Source organism: Pelodiscus sinensis, chromosome 4 (genome assembly GCF_049634645.1).
Source record: "Pelodiscus sinensis isolate JC-2024 chromosome 4, ASM4963464v1, whole genome shotgun sequence".
Taxonomy (NCBI): domain Eukaryota; kingdom Metazoa; phylum Chordata; order Testudines; family Trionychidae; genus Pelodiscus; species Pelodiscus sinensis.
The window spans coordinates 70,829,490-70,849,121 of record NC_134714.1 but is presented as its reverse complement, the minus strand read 5'-3'; the positions used below and the strand labels follow the sequence as shown (position 1 = coordinate 70,849,121).

The 19,632-nt window shown below is 42.3% G+C and overlaps 1 protein-coding gene across 1 annotated transcript in view; it reads left to right on the top strand.

Annotated features, from left to right (window-relative positions):
* The window catches only part of SLC39A9 (solute carrier family 39 member 9), a 35,197-nt gene extending 16,729 nt beyond the window's left edge, over positions 1-18,468 (top strand). Inside the window, exons 4-7 of the mRNA XM_006130290.4 lie at positions 595-663; positions 4,829-4,914; positions 10,024-10,158; positions 13,267-18,468. Of these exons, the coding sequence (XP_006130352.1) occupies positions 595-663; positions 4,829-4,914; positions 10,024-10,158; positions 13,267-13,497 (521 nt within the window). The 3' untranslated portion in view covers positions 13,498-18,468. The remainder of the gene's footprint in view (positions 1-594; positions 664-4,828; positions 4,915-10,023; positions 10,159-13,266) is intronic.
* Positions 18,469-19,632: the final 1,164 nt, after the last annotated feature.

Here is a 19,632-nt window from a genome sequence, read left to right as displayed (position 1 = left end):
GCATAGCCCGGGACCCAGTGTGCCACATGTGTTGGCCACCCAGCCCCAGCTCTGTGGAGCAGGCCCAGCCCCACACTCTCCCAAAGCAGGAGACCTCGCCAGAGATACAAGCGCGCACCTCTCCCTCCTCTCCTCTACCAGCAGGAAGCCAGAGCTGCTGCTCCAGCCTGCAGCTGTGTGGCTGAGGCTCGAGCCGCAGAATGGGCTCCCCGCTGCACGGGGGGAGGGGTGGGGCTGAGCTCCCGCCCTGTGAGCCACTAAAAACTGGCTCGCATGCCACTCGTGGCACATGCTTTAAGCCAGGGGGCAGCAACTACCTTTCTGTATTGAGCTGGGAAAGGTAAAGAATCTCAAATTATTGTTTAGTTTCAAAAGGATTAGGGAAAATGACTGCTGCATCTCCCTGTCAATGCTCTCTTACATTCTGAAGAATAAAATATAGCACTAGTTTGCATGGGTAATCACTTAACTATTTAAAAATGGCTCACAGCTGAGAAATGATGCTTTGGTGTTTGATGTTTTCTTCCAGCATGATTCATATACTTGTTTATATCTTATCTTGTCTAATGCTTAATTTCCTGATGATTATTTCAGACCCAGAAGCAGCAAGGTCAGGCAATTCCAAAATCACTACTACCCTGGGACTAGTGGTCCATGCTGCAGGTAGGCTGAATTACTGTAAGATCTGAAAGAAGTAATCTTCTATTACTGTCAGTTTTCCTATCTACATTAAATAAACCTTTTGAATTTGAAATTGCAATAATTATTGTATATTCACCAAAAGAGATTTATGTATTTAGAAGCTCATGTTCTGTTTTTTCCTAACTAAGTTGACAATATCATTTTAAAATGGTTTGGGAAAAAAACACAAGGATTGGGATATATGCCTAGATATGATTCAGATAAGGCTTTAGGCAGATTTTTAAAAAATCTAAATTACAGTAAACCTTGATTTTTATCTTTGTACTCTAGGTGCTAAGAAACAATATATAGAACTTTTAAAATGTATAAATAGTTGGTGGATAAGTATTAGTAATGAAAAATAACACTTCATCCAAAAAATTTAAGAGGCTGGTGAAACCAATTGGTCCAACACCATTGGGACCTCTTTGGTCCCAAATGAGGGATTTTGCCAGACCAGGGGAGGTCATTTTGGCCTCCCTGCTGTCCCACTGAGCCAGGCATCGGACTTTGCAGCCTCCGGTCTCCATTTGGTTGAGCTCCTGCCCCATCCAATACATCCCTCATGCATCAAGCTGTAAAATGAAGGCAATTTTGAAAGCCTTGAATATTTGCCTTGAATTTTTGCATCTTCTGTTTAATTTTAAAACAAAAGTAGAGTAGCTTGATTAAATCCTAATATGAAAATAATATTCTGCCTCCTGAAAAGGTCCCAGGGTATGTCTACACTACAGTGTTATTTTGAAATAGCGTGTCCACACTGAGTGGACTCTGAATCTCATTTAAGGCTGGTCGGAACCAGTTCCAGCAGGGCACCAGGTCAGGACTTACTGTGTGGGGCTGCTGCCTGAGGCTATCCGAGTTCTGTGCTTAAAGCCCCTCCCCTCCCCCCCTCCCGACAGCCAGTTCTCAGGTTTCCCTGATTGCTTATCTACCTCGATGAGGGACAGCAAAGCATTTTGTCTCTGCGTGCTCTGGTTGCCCTCACTCGGGACACCACGGCACCTGGGCACTCTGGTGCTTCTCTTGGACGCATTGCTGCAAGCCTGGCTGCACTTTCTGCAGGCTGCCATACGGGAAGTCCATCGGGAGGCTGTCAGTATCCAGGAGGCCTTTGCGGGAGTGCTTCCACCCTGAGGAGCACTAAAAGCCTCCCTGGTCTGCCCCACTAGGGACTTGTGCTTCATTCCTCCCTCACGTCCTTCCACTTACCTCTCCCTAACTCCCCTTCCTGATGTCAAATAAAATACATGTATTTTCATGAACACAAACTCTATTTAACAAAACTGGGTGGAGGGAGGAGATGAAACTGGTAAGTCTGGGGAAAGGAGGCGGGAGAGGGGAGGGGGAAACCTGGGAGGAGGGAGCTGGAAAGGAGAAGCAAGGGGAAGAAGGGGGAAGGGAAAGATCAGGGTTGGGAGTCTCGCCGGACCAACTTGATTGTCATGCAAACCTGCTCCTGGGTTCGTATTAGCCTTTGGTGGCCAGGCTGGCAGCTATCCTGCCATAGACGGCCGCGTTCCTCCATCTAGTGCAGAGATCATGGACGTTGGGGGCTTCCCCCCCCCCCCCAAACCTGAATAAGGTCCATGATCTCCACCCTGGACCAGGAAGGCGCCTGCCTTCTCCGGGCCCTGTCAGGCTCCTGGGAGCTGGCAGACTGCTCCTGGGGAGCGGTGGAGGGCTGGCTGCCAGTGGCTTGCTGGCTCATGTTTTGGGGCCACTGGGTCGGGGCAGTGACTGCTGGCTCTGGGCTGGCAGGCTTGGCGCTGGCGCAGGCACTGTGGCCAGAGTCTACCCCTTTAAGGACTCCAGGGAGGGGGGAGGGAGAAGAGTGTTCTTGGTTGAGGCTGGAGTGGCCACCAGGGCACCCTGGGAAGGCTGGAGGCTCCCTGTTTCGATATAAGTGTCTACACAGCACTTATTTCAAAATAGTTGTTTTGAATTTAGTGCTATTCCTTGTGGAATGAGGTTTATCAAATTTGAAATAAGCGCTCCGCTATTTCGAATTTATTTCAAATTTATTTCGAAATAGCGGTTTGACTGTGTAGAGACGCTAGGAAAGTTATTTTGAAATAAGGGCTGTTATTTCGAAATGACTTTGTTGTGTAGACATGCCCCCAGGGAGTTTTAATTAGATATATTATTTTTCTTCATTTCTTTTCCGTGAGATTGGTGGTGCATTGTTAACTGTCTGCTGCTCCAGTTCAGTGGTGCATCACTGCTCAGCTGCTGCTCAGTGATGTGGTGTGAAATCTTTGTAATGAAATATTTATTCATTTAGTTGGATTTCAATAGCACACAAGAGGATAGGCACTGTATATATATATTTAATAAAAAAGAGAGTACTTGTTCCAGGGATTTTTCTGCTTAAATGCAAGTTAGATTTAGCAATCTATAGTGAACCTTTGGCTGCCTCATCTTCAATTTTCTCATTAATCCACCTCTGCTGGGACCACTTCTAAAATTCAGAATCTCTGAGAAATTTTCAAAAAGCAGCCACTTAAGAGGAAAGGTGTAATTTTGCAGGGTAAAATCCATGTTTGCAGGGGAATGACCTGCATGCACGATGGGCAATTTTCAGTGATGGAGCCATGACTGGTTATATATCTTCAATAACTTTTAAAGTTTCTATGGTTCCAAGCCATTTGCAGTAAAGATTCATGGTTTTTAAGACAGTGGTTCTCAAAGTGTGGTCCTTGAACTGTCTTGCCTCTGGCTTGGGGCTCACCACACACCCCTTCCCCCTCACAGTGGGGAGCCCACGCCCCCCCCCCCCCCAACAAGGTTGAAGTACGATTTCCAGCTTTCTGCTGTGTGGGGAGGGTCGGTCTCACAAACTGGATCCTGCTTAGAGGGGGAGTAAGTGGTTGCGTGCACTGCCACTCCCCTTCCCCCTGGCTGGGGGAATGGCAACACAGGAAACCACTCACTTGGAGGCTTTTCCTGCAGCTCCCATTGGCTGGAATCACATCCAATGTGAGCAGCATGGAGAGGTGCCTGGAAGCTGGGAGGGACAAAGAGCTGGATAAGGGCCCCCCATCCTCCTCATGCCAAGACCCCCTACCTTTATCCTCCTCTCACACATCCCTCCCATCCAGACCCCCCACCTGCACCCTCCCTCCCACCCAGACTTCACCCTCTTACTCCTTCCTACACCCATTTTGTCATCATGGGTGGTTGGCTGGTGGTCTACAGGAAGGTATGCGTTGATCAGAGTGGGCCACGGGCCAAAAAGTTTGAGAACCGTTGTCTTAAGAGAAACCAATTTTTTAAAATTCTCAAACTTCTTTAAAACAGCTTTTCTCTACAAATACGTTCTGTAAACAAAATATTTTCTGTATTGCACATTGTTGTTAATTCACACTTGTTTAGGATGATCTTTTAAACTCATTCATTACTTTATTTTTTGGATATAATTTGGCTAGCTCAAACTCGTATGAATCTTCTATACTTCACTCTGTGTTTGGGTGTGTAAAATAAATGCATTCATCCACATAATGGTTTTAGATGTATCATTGTAAAAGGCACTACTATGCAAATGGTACATCATGAAACAGGTTTTAACCAAAAAATGTTGTTTTATTAATGCATGTGTTTTGTATAAAAGGGACAGTTTTATGAACAACCATTTAACTGATTTGTATGCTTTTTCTTTTGATTTTTACACATTAAAATGGTATTTTATGTCGCATGTAGGCATTTCACAGTGCCAAAAGTAATAACTATAATTCGTTGTATATTTTTAAAGATTAAAATTGATTTAAGTTATTTAGATAGGAAATAGATTCCATAACAGTGGAACTTAGTTATTAAAACTGTGTTCCCTGAATTATTCCAGTTTTTATATTAGGCTGTACTAAAGACTGATCAGACTCAGCATGAAGTCCTTGTGCTTTTGAAGTCTTAGCATAACTCCAAATTGACTTCAGTAGAACTAGGATTTAGTGACTCGAGAAAAGAAAGGGGAAGCAAATCAGGGAGTTGGTAGGTCAGTATTATTAAGGGCTTTGTAAGTAAGAACAAATATTTGTAAAGCAAAGCACAATTTTATATTGGTAGCCAATAGAAAAATAAATAACCCTTGTAGAGTGTATAATATTCGGTAAACTCACATAAGCTCTCTTTTGGCTTTTTACCCTTTAAGCTGATGGCGTTGCTTTGGGTGCAGCAGCTTCTACTTCCCAGACCAGTGTACAGTTAATAGTGTTTGTTGCAATTATGTTACACAAGGTAAGTCCTGATCATAAAATCTTACTTAAAAAAGAGAAAAGAAAAGTTTGAGTCTCTTGCTTGAGTTAAGCTCAGTATGTGGAGCTGCAGTGAAGTGCTCATGTGGTAATATAGGTTGAACCTCTCTTGCCCAGCACCCTTGGGACCTGACCAGTGTCAAACCAGAGAAATGGCGGAATCACAAGAGTCAATATTGTCTAGCAGCATTACCAACACTTCCACTGCTTACTGGGCTCTTAGAAGATGTTTAGGGGGTAAATTTAGAGCTAAATAACAGCACAGAACATTAAGAACCAGGGCTGGTGGCTGTAAACAGACTTTATGGGAATGCAAAAAACTTGACTACAGCCATGATAAATGGACATTCAGCTAACTAAAATCATGCCTGGACCAGAGAGTGCTGGACTAGAGAGGTTCAACCTGTACAAACCAAAGGATTAGAAAACATAGTATAATATTGAGTGGCTTTGGGTATCAATGGAAGCTAAATCCAGCCAGTCTTGGTGGGGGGAGGATGAATTTCAGGTGCTCCTTGACCAACCCAGTCCCCTGCTTCCCAAACAACTGTCTACAGCAGACCTGGGCAAAATACAGCCACAGGCCGAATCTGGTCCACCAAGCCACCAGATCAGGCCCGCAGAGGCAGTGGGGAGCCTCAGGCAGGCTCCCCTCATTGCTCCGCAGCCCCGCACGCCATGCAGAAATGCGGCTGCAGGGCTCCCGTTTCTGTTTTAAAACTAGGGGGAGGGGGGAAGTTTCAGGAGCCGTCCCGCTCCCAGCACATTCCCATTGGCCAGTTTCTGAAACCAGCCAGTGCAAGCTGTTTGTTGGAAGGCAGGCAGGCTAGTTTGGCAGCTGATAGGTAAGTCTCTTGGCCACAGCCTGCTTCTGGCACCACAGCCCTTTCCTGTCCCAACTCTCTGCTCCCCACCTCCCACTCAACCTACCCAACCCCTCTTTCCCCTTCTTACACCCATACCCTTTCCCAGATCTGGCACCCCAATCTCCTGCCCCAGATCACAATCCCCTCCTACCCTAGGTCACATCCCAAAGCCCTGCACTCCAGTCCCCTGCCCTAGGTCACAACTGCTTCCTTCACCCAAACTCCCTTCCAGACTCCAGTCTCCCTCCTGCACCCGTCCCTTACCACCAATCTCCCCTCTGCACCCAGCCTCCATTCCAAACCCCACACCTCCTCCATTAATATCATGGAAGAGTCTGGCTATCGACAACTTTCCAAAACCTTGGCGTGCCCTCCCCCCCCATCAAAAATTATTGCCCACCTCTGGTCTATGGCTTACACCATGTAAGAGAGAGACAGAACAGTATATTGACTGAAGGAAATGTAGCAGCCACACAAAACTGTTGAAAGTAGAGTGAGCACAAACAGATTTTATACTTGGGACTCCTAGGGCTAGTCTACCCTACTATGTTACATGTGGCCAGCTGCACTGATGCAGCTGTGCTGCTGTAGTATGTCTGGGGATGGTGCTCTCCTTTCAACATAATTACTCCACTTCAACAAATTCCCTGTATAGGAATCTCTGTGGAGCAATGGGGGCAGGAAGTAGGGGTGTGCAGAGCTTTTTGGAGCTAGAGAAGGTTCCCAGGGCTGGGACTGACCTATCCATGGCTTCTCTATGTAAGGAAAGAGGAAATCTTCTAGTGCCCACCCCCCCACCCTCACCCTGAAGCCCAACTAGGACTAGCAGCTGGAGCCTATAGCTGCTGCATTCTGGCAGAGCGTAGGAGCCACTGGGGATATGTGTGCATGTGTCAAGCCCTGCCCTGTCCTTCTTCAGTTCTGCGCTCATCATGATAGTGGTGGGACAGTCTTCAATGCACACGCATCTCCATCCAATGTGTGTGGTCATACATGTCTCCCCAGCTGTTCTTGATGCCCAAACCAGATGCATCTGCTCATGACTGCTGCCTGCAAGGGGTGCATGAATCAATTAATCTGTGGGGAAAGAGTAAAATCTGTGGTGGATATTAATTCTGTGCAGAATTCCCCCAGCAATAATGTATTAAGTGGTCTGTAGTAAGGATATTAAATTGTGTTTAATCAGCTAATCGAATAGTTGATGGAATTTCTATTGACTACTCAATTAGTTGATAAAGGGGGAAACTGCAGAGCCACAGTGGGCTCTGCCTTTTAAATGTAGTAAGAACCACCCAGCTCTTACTACATTTAAAAAGCGGCGCAGCAGAGGGCCGGGCATGAACCGGGACTCAGGTGTCCCAGCTCGTGCCTAGTCCCCCACTGCACCTCTGCCTCCCCTGCTCTTCCCCCACAGAGACGGTTCAGGGGGGAACCAGCTTTTAAGCTGGCTCCCCCAAGCACTGGCTCCTGCTCGCCAGCAGCAAGATAGCGGGGAGAAGCAACTAGTCAAGTAGTGACTCGACTAATCGCTTACATCCCTAGCCTGCAGTCATTTTGCATCATTAAAGTGTAACTGTGAGGTTGAAAGGTATACAGACATCTGTAGCAAAACTGAATATAGCTCCTTATCCTATAATAAGTATTTTGATATTTCTTCCGCTAATAAAGTAGAAATACCAAATCCCAAAACTTGGGCAAAAGTCTTCCAGTTTCCCATGAATATTAAATTACTCATGTGTTTGTTCAGATCTTATTATACTTGGTATGGAAAAGACTTACTGGATCTACTTCTCAGGCAAGGGCTGGATTAACTCTTCTGGGGTCCTGGGCCTATTAGATGTTGTGGGACCCTTAGTTTATGGGATAGGACCAAAAATGAGGGGTCAGTGTATGAGAGGTGGCTGCAGGTTGAGGTAGGAGGGTGTGTGCAGAAGGGGGTAAGGGCTCTGACTGGGGGTGCAGGCTCTGGGATGGGGGTGGGAATGAGATGTTTGGGGTGCAGGAAGAGGCTACAAGCTGAGGCGAAGGGGTTTGGAGTGTGGGAGTGAACTCTGGGTGGGAGTTAGGGTGCAGGAGGCTGCTCAAACTTGAGGCGTGGGGTCTAGTAGGCTCTGGGTTGGGGTGTGAGGTCTGGGAAAGAGTTAGGAACTTAAGATGTCGTTCCACGAGGCGTACAGATAGTTCGGATTAGGAAGCCTAATCCGAACTATCTAGTCCGTGCCGCGTGTAGCCGCGCGGCACGGGGTTCGCACTAGCCGGCTTTTAAAAATGGCGGCGCCGGCTTTATGCTAATGAAGCCCGGGAAATTCAAATCCCAGGCTTCATTAGCAGGTTCGGTATGCATACATTACCCCCCTAGTTCGAACTAGGGGGGTAGTATAGACATATCCTCAGAATGGGCTGGGACAGGGGTTAGGGTGCAGAGAGCTTACCTGGGGCAGCTCCCATTTGAGGGGGTATAGGTGGCTCCACGTGGCCTGTGCTGCACTGTGCTTGCCTGCAGGCGCTTTCCTTCGCAGCTCTTGTTGGCCACGATTATTGAATTACGGCCAATGGGAGCTGCAGGGGCAGAGCGGGGAAAGAGATTCCCAGTGCTTGTGGTGACACAGCTCCAGGGGAGGAGAAAGAAACAGCAGCACTGAGAGCTGCCTCTTCCACCTGCTCTCTCCTATGCATGGAAAAGCTTGCTGGAACACAGTGGCTTTAGTAGCTGTAGCCCAGGGCCCTGGACTAGGGGAGCCTCGGGCTGCAGCCCCTAAAATCCTTTTCTTAATCTAGCCCTGCCTCAGACACAGTGTGGCACGTCTAATTTGTATGTGCAGCTATTGCATCCTACTGTTGTTCACAGTTATTAGTTAAGCCTGCATTTCTCAAACTGTGGGTCCTGACCCCCTGGGAGGGTCGTGAGCAACTTAGAGGGGGGTCGCGGTATCACAAAGTTTGAGAACCCCCGAGTTAAGCATTTTGTTCATACCTTTTGCTTGTGTAGTTGCATGTCTAAAGTGTTTGGAAAATCAGGTCTGCTTTTCACTTGTGTAGTAAGTGATATCGAAAATGAAGTTTTTAAAAATGGGTCATCGAGGAAATGAGATGCTAAAAGTTTTCTTAATTCAATTTTTTTTATCTTCCTTACCTCTTTCCCAATGACTGCTACTTTTCCCCCCACCTATCTTCTTTCCTTACACATACTCCCCTTCCTACAGATCAGCAAGCTTCCCCTGCAGACAGCTGAAATATATTTTAGTTTACAGATTGGGATTGTCCTAGTGTAGCACCAAATATTATAGTTCTTGTGGCTTGTAGGGAAGGAACTAGACTGATGACAGAGAGGGAAGAAGTAGCATCTGGTCTTGCTTCCACTGAAGTCAGTATCAAAGTTCTCATTGATTTTAGTTCAATCAGAATTGTACCTGAAGGAGGGAAATGAATCAAAAAGATTTTTAATCTTTTGCTGATTATTGTGGAAAGGGTAAGGAAGATTTAAAACAAAAAAGAATTCAGCTTTTAATCTTTTACTGACAGTTTGACAGCCTTTTTCTTTGTTTCTATGGCATTTTTTCTTTCGTGTAAATGCTGGATTTTGTCATGCCTCAGTTGAAAAAAAGGAGACACTCAGGAGGCATATTTGTTTCTTGCAGGTAGTCTAAAATTCTGATTACAAAAATTGATCAAAGCAAATTTTGTTCATAACAAAGTGATTATAGTTAGAACCCTGCACAGATGCAAAATTTGTATTTGTATCTGCAGAAATGAGCTGTGGATATCCTCATTGATATTTGCAGATGCAGGTAGTAAATATAAAGCGGCTATGTGCAGATTTGCAGGATTCTAGATACAAAATTGGTATCTGCATCCATAACTGCAAAATGAGCTGCAGATATCCACATCCGGGGTCGCAGATACCTGCAGATTTGCAGGGCTCTAATTATAGTAACAATCCTAGCATTCAGCAATATGGATTCATATGCTGTATTGTTATTATGAAATAATAACATCCAGTGATTATGCAAATAAGATAGCCAGAACCAAAACATATTTAAATAATTACAGAACTGTTATAGATCCGTAACCATAGAATATCCTTGCACTCTGGTTTGGAATATTCCAGTTCAGTGTAGTTAATAGGAATACCATATATTTATCACAATTTTTTTTGTACTTAGATGTCTTAAATTACAGGGAGTTGTAGCCAAGAAGATATTGCACTGACTATTGTTCTTTTACAGGCACCAGCTGCCTTTGGCCTGGTTTCCTTCCTAATGCATGCTGGGCTGGAACGGAATCGAATCAGAAAACACTTGCTGGTCTTTGCATTGGCAGCACCTGTTTTGTCAATGGTGACATACTTAGGGCTAAGCAAGGTAAATTTTTGGGATATAATTCTGTTGGGAGCTTAGCAATTGGATTTTGGGGGGGGGGTCCCATGAAATTCCTTACTGGACTTGTGGAATACATAGCTCCAAACTGTTTCACACACACACCCAATACATTTTTCCATATCACTCGGTGTAACTGGGACATTCCTGTCATTCAGTTTGCAAGTTTATGAACAAAATTCTCAGAAGAGGAAGATTTCATTTGTTATAACTAAACAAATACTTTCCCCCAATTCTGTGGCCTTACAATTGTGCTGGGGAATCTAAGCTTTCATTTTAAGAAAACCTAGAAATCTCAAAACACAATGCACTGATATGACCTTTAGACAACTTGCCCTCCCACAGGGTTTGGATGTTTGACTGTAGCAGTCCAAACACGTCAGGTGATCTGTACCTAAACACTTCTAAAACATTTACTATTTATTTACATAATAAAATTCTAATTGTAGAATTGTGCATATACCAGATGTACTGTGTGTGCAGTGTGGACTCTGCTTGAGATAGGCCAGGTGTTCCTTTGAAAAATGCACTATTAGTGACCATACATCCTCCTCTAGGAAAAGCTCACCATCTGCCTAGAATGAACACCCAGTAATGTACTCATTAGGCTAAGCTTCATTTTTTTCATCTTAACCAGTTTGTAGTAAGTGTATTTACATGCACTAGTGCAATTGCTCTCAATCTTTCCAGACTACTGTACCTCTTTCAGGAGTCTGGTTTGTCTTGTGTACCCTCAAGTTTCACCTCACTTAAAAACTACTTGCTTACAAAATCAGAGTAAAAAATACAGAAGTGTCACAACATACTATGACTGAAAAATTACTTGTTCACTTATTTTAACCATATAATTATAAAATAAATCAATTGGAGGAATATAAATATTGTACTAACATTTCCATGTATAGTATATACAGTAATATGAACAAGTCATTGTATGAAATTTTAGTTTGTATTGACTTTGCATGTCTTGTTATGTAGAACTAGGCACGTATCTAGGTGAGTTGATATATGCCCTGGAAGACCCCTGGTAGCCCCCAGAGATGTACTTGCATCTGGTAGAGAATCGCTGCTTTATTATACACACGTGTAACACAGTTTTTACATAAATGCCTGTTAACTTATATTTAGAAGGTAGGATGTGAGAGGTTGATTTGATTAGTGCATCGTATTTGTCTTCAGAGATCTGTCACCCAAACAGCCTAAAATATTGCTTAATATGCAGAGCCTAATTATAGATTCAAAATACACTAAGTGTAGAACCTTCAGCACACTTCTTAGCGCTATAGATACTTCAGAACTTCCATCCTCTAGTTGTTCAGTATAGTTGAGACAATGACCTAAGAAACTTGCCTAATACAAAGCCTGACCTGTCTTGCAGTGAGTAAATAAAGAAGACTGTGCAGTTTGGAATTGAAGTCTCTTTTCAAGAGATGTAAAGAGAGTCTATAGCAAAAAAAAAAAAAAAAAAAAAAAGGTTTAGATGCGTAAATCTAGTCCCTAACATAGTGTTTAAAGCTGCAGCAAAAACTAATTAGAAATCAAGGAATAAAAATGGTAGTACTGTCCATACGTGAGAGGTGAAAGGAGACTGTCATGTTCTATGTATATCACAAAGTGACTTGTCTATTTAAAATTACATATACTTTCTAACCAAGAACTTTTCTCCTACGTAATGGTATATTTTGTGTCATGTCATGCCATGCCTACATGACTTCAGATTCAGGTCAATTCAGAACATTGTAGTATTCCTTCTTGCCTTTTGTGTGCCATTACACGGTGTTAATTTTGAAAGGTCTCAACTGGTTCCCCTTCCACTACAGTTTGCTCTTCTCATGTTGAAGGACTCCATCTCTTTGCAACCTTTGTTCTGTCAGTTTTGATCATCCCTTCTATGTCAGATGCTGAATTTTATACTAGCTGTCTAAATTAGCTGTTTTGCTTTCTTGATTTCCTATCTCTCTATGTAAAAAGAACAGCTCAAAACCCTAAGTTATTCACAAATAGTGAGCAATCAGCCAGGTCGCTGTACATGTGCTTATCATATCTGTCCCATTCTGAATGTTCCTGAATACTGTCACCTTGGTCTAACAACTCCACTGCTATAATTGCTGTAGGATCTATTGATAGGTCATTGCTTTTCGATAGGCTAAGAACTGAGTTTTCAGCAGCATTTTGGAAGAATGGGAAATTATGGAGACAGAAATAATTATAAAGCTATTGCCATTGTAGATGCAAAGAATCCCCCTCTGCTTGCCAGTATTGGTAGCTTTTCATATGTCAGAGGGATAGGTCAAGAATATACCAAGAAATAAGATCACAGAGTTAAATAGGAGCTTAACTAAAGAAGAACATTAAAAATGAGTGGACATTTTTTTGCATTTTATTACCTGTGCTTTTGTGTAGAGTGATCCTAATCCTAATATGGCAGAAGTTTTTCTATAAATGGAGAGAGATACTAAAATAAAATGAATCGAAGGATTCTTAATAATTCTTAATATATTAGATACATCACAGGTATATAATAGGTTTGTATATACCTTCTGGAAAATGCACAATGCTTGTTGTGCCTACATTTTAAATACTGTTGTGGGGGGGCATCTATGACCTGAAGTGAGTAGCAAAACTCCCATTAACATAGTGGGAGGAGAATAAGGCTTTTAAAAACTTGAGGTCATCTTGAAATCTAGTTACTTAAAATTTTTCTTCAGTATCCGAGTGCCATATTTTGTGGTTTTGCAATTTAATTTTCCTATTTTAAAAATATATTTTGCTCTTCTGTGGCTGTGTGAGACTCACATGCGCAGGGGTAACTACATAAGAAAAACAGTTAAATTTATTATACACACGGTACTGCCAAATGCACAAAGTAAACAAACTAGAAAATAAGATATTTTTCCTCTAATCTTTGTCAGTTGTTGTCATAATGCCAGGTGCTACTTGAAAGTATAAGTTGTTAAAACATTTTTAGACATAAATGTATTATTTTTTTTTAAAAAAATGTCACTTCAAAAGAAAGAATGGTTTTTATTTATTTGTTGAGTCTGTTGTAGTTTGGATACATTTTCACTCTTTTCCCTTCTTTTTCTTTCACAGAGCAGTAAAGAAGCCCTTTCAGAAGTTAATGCCACTGGAGTTGCCATGCTTTTCTCTGCTGGGACTTTTCTTTATGTTGCCACAGTGCATGTCCTTCCAGAGGTGGGAGGAATGGGGCATAGCCACAAACCTGAATCAACAGGTGGAAAAGGACTCAGCCGCTTGGAGGTGGCAGCCCTGGTTCTGGGCTGCCTTATTCCTCTAGTTTTGTCCATTGGGCACCAGCACTAAAGGTATAGAGTCACTGTTCTTCTTGATCTGGTGTGAGCAGTAAACGTCAGCTGCTCTTTTCATCGTTGTCTCTCTTTTCCCATCATCCACCCCATTTGCGTTATGGAGTTCAGAGAGAAGCTTGATTCCCACATAAGGAATTCTGGAAAAGCTTTTAGTGTAGCAAAATGTACTTTGGCAGCCGGACATAAATTTTATGTAATTCTTTTCTGAAGACATTTGATATTTTCATTTTGATTTCTGGCCCTATTCTCAGGGAAGATGGACTTTGACTTTTAAAAAAGGTGAGTGGGAAAAAATTTAATGGCACATCATGAAATTGTAATCACCAAATATTCTGTAACTCAGCATTCACAGCTGAGAATAAAACGACGGATGGATGCCTTTTAATTTATAGAAATCTTCTTACCCATAGAATAGGAGAGCCTGCCCTACAATTTTTTATGTTGTATTGACATATGTGACTGGTCCTTGTAACATCAGTGCCACAAGCCATGCTGTAAAGATGCAGTACTCAGAATTCTGGGTAATGCACTTATTGCAAAAGACAAGAACTGCGGATTCAAAGAAACATTATTGGACAAAGATGAGAGGAAGTCTAAAATGTGAAAATTCAAATAGTTGAGAAAATGGAGATGACTTTTGCGTTGCATTCCCTGGATTAACACAAAGGAAAGAAACAAAGAAGTATTCTTTTTTTACTCGGTTTATGCAATAGCTTGTTATATTATTTTTAAAGAGACAACGTACTTTGGAAGAAGATCTCCCATCATGTCCATAAAGAGCAGCAAGCAAAATTGTAGAGAGGGTTAAGAATCTGGCATTAGGGCTGCCCTGCTACTGTCCTGGAGACACAAATACATGGTGGCTTGTTAAATCAGTGTGTTTTAGGCTTGGAGTAGAGGCCTGGTGGAAATGGGGTTTGAGGGATTAGAGAACTATATTAGCTTATGTACAAAGGGCTGAAACCAGTGGTCTGTTTTATTTTTGTATTAAATAAAAAATAATAAGGTTAACAAAATAAGATCTCTGGTTAAATACTCAGACTGTGTGCATATTGGCATGTGCGCAGTGTATGTAAACTAATTAACTGCTTTGCTAAATCTTCATACCACCAAGTAAAAATAACTTTGTTTTTTGTTGAGAACCTATTTAAATTATACCCTTCTCTTTTGGGAGTGTTTTAATCCACCACCTCTTGATTATGTTAGTTATAGTGATGCTTCTCTGGGACTCAGTGCCAACTGCTGATGTGACTAGCCCATTGCAACTGGCTGATAAGACATGCCTTCTCTCATTAGGCAACTTTTTAAATTATGCAAGAAATCATACATTTTAATAACTGTAATGCTTATACATTCAGAACAGTTGGCATGCACAGATTTAAAGAACAACTCTTGTTTTACAAAAATTGCTTTTATCCTGCATCCATTTTAAGCCGTAGTCCAAATCTGTCTGTACTTCTTAAATGTAATATTGCCAAAATGGTTTTGTGTTTAATCATTTTCTTTATTTGAAACACATCTTCAGAGCTTGAAATCACAGCTTTCTGGAGGAACTTATAGACTCCTTGTGAAAGAGAGAGCTTCTTTCTTCACTCTCCATCTGTTTCTTGTAGTACATGAGCTATCATAGCTCTTGACATCTTTACTTTATTACATCCTCATTATCTTCTAGCTCAGCAGTGGGTATCAGCATGGCTCTTGGAACAGGATTTGTTAGTTTAATTAGTAATCATTCTGTTCAGTGGCTTAGAAGCACAAAAACAGTAAACCAGGATCAGATTTTAATAGTAATGGCTGCTTTTTGGTTTTTATCTTAAGAAAGGTGGATCTGAAAATCAATGCAGAATTTTTAGACTGTAGAAGACCTTCCCACAAGGCTAATTATTTTAAGGTCAAAAAAGTATTCGGCCTAAACCATGATAAATGATACTAGGCCTTTAAAATGTTTTGTGTTCTGAAAAGCAATGACAAAAATAGCATAACCTAACTGACTAGATCAATTCCCTCTATACCTACTTTCTCAAGAGACACATATAGTTTACTTTTTTACTCCCATTAGTCATGAAAAACCAACATGGCCCAGCTAGGGTTCTGGATTCTGTTCCCTCTGTGTCACTACACTTGTGTAGCTATTTGCAACTTACAAACCAGTGCAAATCCACTGTTGGCAGTGATAGTGCACAAAGATCACTGAGGGCATAATTGAGCCTCTAGAACCTTACAGACAGGTGATGGTGACAAGCACCATATAAAGAATCTTGGTCAATTCAGACTTTTTGTAAATTTGTAGGGCTGGCAGTCACCAGTTCTGTTTGTAAACAGTGGGATGGTAAGAGGTGCCTAACTGGGTAGTCGTGTAGTCGATACAAATTGCATCAACTACACAATTAGTCAGTAAGGGAAGTGCTCCCCCTGCTGCGGCTTTGCAGCTTAAATGTAGTAAGAGCTGGGTGCGCAGGCAGCCTGGCTACTAGTACATTTAAACTGCAGAGCCGCAGTGGGGGTAGCTCCTGGACCTGGCATGAGCCGGGACTGAGCTGGCCTTGCTCAGTCCTGCCTTGTGCTGGGTCCAGCAGCCCCTGTCTGGCTGCTGCAGAGCAGCCTCTGTTCATGGTGAGCCCCAGCCTACCCTACCCCTCCCCACACTGCTGCCTTTGAGAGACAGCAGCAGGGGAAGGGAGCAAGTGGCACCACGAAGACAGTGCTGGAGGCAACCGGCTTCTGTTTCCCCTCTTCTACTCCCCTTGCTGCCTCTATATCAGATACAGGAAAGGGGGGCAGGAATGCGAGTAGTCAACTCGACTATCCGATAAGCCTAGGCTTATCAGGTAGTTGACTAATTGACGACTCTTCTACATCCCTATTGTAAACTGAGCAAATCTGATCCGTAGTTAATGGCAGAAAATGAAAATGGAACTTCCCTAGTGACACTTATGCAGTTACTTTTGGGGTGGAACCACAATTTGAGATTTTGTCCATTTTTTCCCCAACATGTGGCTTTTTCAACATCTGTGTCCGCTTCAGCCATCATTTCATCTCATGTCACTGTAATGGTCAGAAACCTATACATCCACTGTAGATAGGAGTCCCATTTACCATATTTTCCTGCCAGGCTGCAATATTCACCAAGAACCTCTCTCTGTGGACCATTGCTTATTGAGGAGGAGATATTTGACCAAATCTCTCTCCCCCCTGCTGATGTAGCTTCTGGCAGGTTTACTGTAGTGGTAATCATCTTCTTGTTGGCATTGCTAAGAGGGTTTTGTCAGACTTTTTGAAACAAACACTTCATAAGATCAAGTCTCCAACTTCTGGGGCAATTGCTAGTAATAATGAAGCTCTGTCTAGTATTGTACAAACTAAGCTTGAGAGGCCAGAGCATTAAGAATTATTGACCAAGATAGAACAGCTGCAAGAGTCTGAGGATTCACAAATTAAAATGTCTACAAGCAAAATGGGGACAGAAGGCCCACAGTAATGTGCAATTTTCACTTTGTTGTTTAGCAAAGTGGTATAAGATGTATGTTTTTTCTTGTCCACTTAGAGTTAGCTTTATTGTTTTGGCTGCCTTAATTGTGTATATCTGATTAATTGTTTAAACGTATATGGCTGAGAATGCCACAGTCAACCAGGGGTTTAGGGATTATCTGAGATATATATTGTAGCAGAATGCAAAGTTGTGACACCTCAAGTGGCCAAATCTATCCTAATTGTAGTTTCTCATAGCAAAATTAAGATTTCAGTTAAATGTGAGGAGGAATGAAAACAACATTTCTGATCATACACCCATTCTCCCTGTCTATCTACCACAATAAAATCAATTATCACTTATAATCAGGACCATCTCTTGTCAATTTTCATTCCTCAGGAAACTTTAGTCACTATTCAGTTCTTCATTATACTTCCATTTTTTACTTTAATTCCCATCTTGCTTTCAGTTGTGATAGAGTGGAAAATAAGTACAGCAAAATAGATAACACTGTAACTGATTGGCTTCCATTTTCCCCTTCTTTTTCCAAATTCGATCCTCAAATGAAAACTCTCCACATCAGCCAATTTATGAGTTCCTGATGGCTGAGTTGATACTAAAAATCAGTTAGTTACATCTTGTGTTAGTACCAATGTATTCAGCTACTTCATAGACAGTTCTAATTTCAATCTTGTTCCTCATGTAATAAAGGCAACATTTTTTCAGTACCTGATGACAACTGAGATACAGGAACTTCATTTGTATTTGCTCATGTGAGAATGGCAGGGCAGTCACACCAGGATAAAGATGTTTTGATAGCTGCTCCATGTATTGCCACTTGGCTAGGAGTTAAGCACAGGAACCTAGTGTCTACATGTGAACTTCAAAGAGTGCTCCTGTGTGGAATATCTCAAAACCGCAACATCAAAGAGACTCAGAAGAACAACAATATTTGTTCATGAACTGCTGTAGAGAATGGTGATTGTCTTATAGGATTTCTTGGGTGGCTGACTTGTGCCTTTAATGTCAACTGTACTTGGAATAACATGGAGAGGCTATGGAATAACTATATTGCTGTTGCTCTCATCTACATTGTCTTCTTGATCATCCTTGGGCAATTTTGGGGGAGGAGTTTGGTTGCTTTTGTCTGTGGTATTGTGGGGACTAGGGAACTCATACAATGAATTTCAGATTCTGGTAAGTCCATCTTAAAGTTTTAAAAATGTCAGCTTTTCTCATTTTCCTTTGGTTACATCTTCCAGCAACTCAGGCTTTCCAGGGAGTAAAACTGCCTGGTCACTGCAGTTGACATGACTCAGTTGACATTACTGAGCTATAACTTTATTGTCTTTTCAAAACCATTTGTACACATGAAATCATTCCATGAATGGCTGCCTTATTTTTTTGTTTTGTTTTGTTTTCCACTTTAATTGTGAATGGTTAAAAATGTTGTTTTTTGATTTGTTTTATTATATTAAATTTTTATTAGGTGCAGTGCTTAAGAGTTGGCTTCTCATTTATTATATGAGGCTCTGTTAGAAGAGCAGTACACTTCAAGGTAGTACTGCAGAAGACGGGTGCATTTTATTTTTATGTATAGTAGAACCTTGAAGTTATGAACACCAGAGTTACAAACTGACCAGTCAACCGCACCTCTTGTTTGGAACTGGAAGCACACTTTCAGGCAGCAGCAAAGATGATAAAAAAATCAATATTGTGTTTAAACATAAGCTACTGGGGGGGACGGAAAGTTTTAAAAACAATTTGACAAGGTAAGGAAACTCTGTGCTTGTTTCATTTAAATTAAGATGGTTAAAAGCATCATTTTTCTTCTTCATAGTAAAGTTTCAAAGCTGTATTGAGTCAGTATTCCGTTACAAACTTTTGAAAGAACAACCAGACTGTTTTGTTCAGAGTTACAAATGTGTCAGAGTTATGAACAACCTGTCTACCCAAGGTGTTCATAACGCTGAGGTTCTCTTGTATATGCATTTCTGCAGTGCTCCCATAACCGTAATATCTGAGTATCTCGCAGAAATTAAAGCTAGAAAGGAAAACTGCAGCAAGGCAGAATGTCATATTTAAATGTGGGTATGAATGACACACAGATGTAAGTAAGGGCATAATTTGACTCACTTTACAAGATAATTTGTTGCCTGTCTCTGTCTCTCTCCCCATACAGTTAGGAGCTGACACATTGGAAAGGGGTGGAAACTAGCAGGCATGCACCCCTACCTAGCACGTGGAAAGCTGAGCTCTGTGGCTGGGGTAGCCCTAGGGAGAATCTTTGCCTAAGATTATCACTAGCCAGAAAGAAGTTGGGATTAAAGTGGAGGTAATGAGATGGGGATGTCAACGGGTAGATGACCACACGATTAACCAATAAACCTAGGCTTATCAGTTAATCCTGTTGACTACATGCATTTCCCTCCTCTCCCCCCCCCCCCCCCCATATCACAGGCAACAAGGGTAGACGGACAGGAGATGGTGCCCGTGGGGAGCCAGCTGGCTCCCCAAGAGCAATGAATCCGCCTTTCCCTCCTACCCACCCTGCTGCTGCCTCTGATAGAAAGGCAGCAGCGCAGGGTAGCAGAGGACTCCTCGAGGACGGGACTTTGAGCACACTGGCTGGTTGCCTTGTCGCCCGGGGACTACTGAATA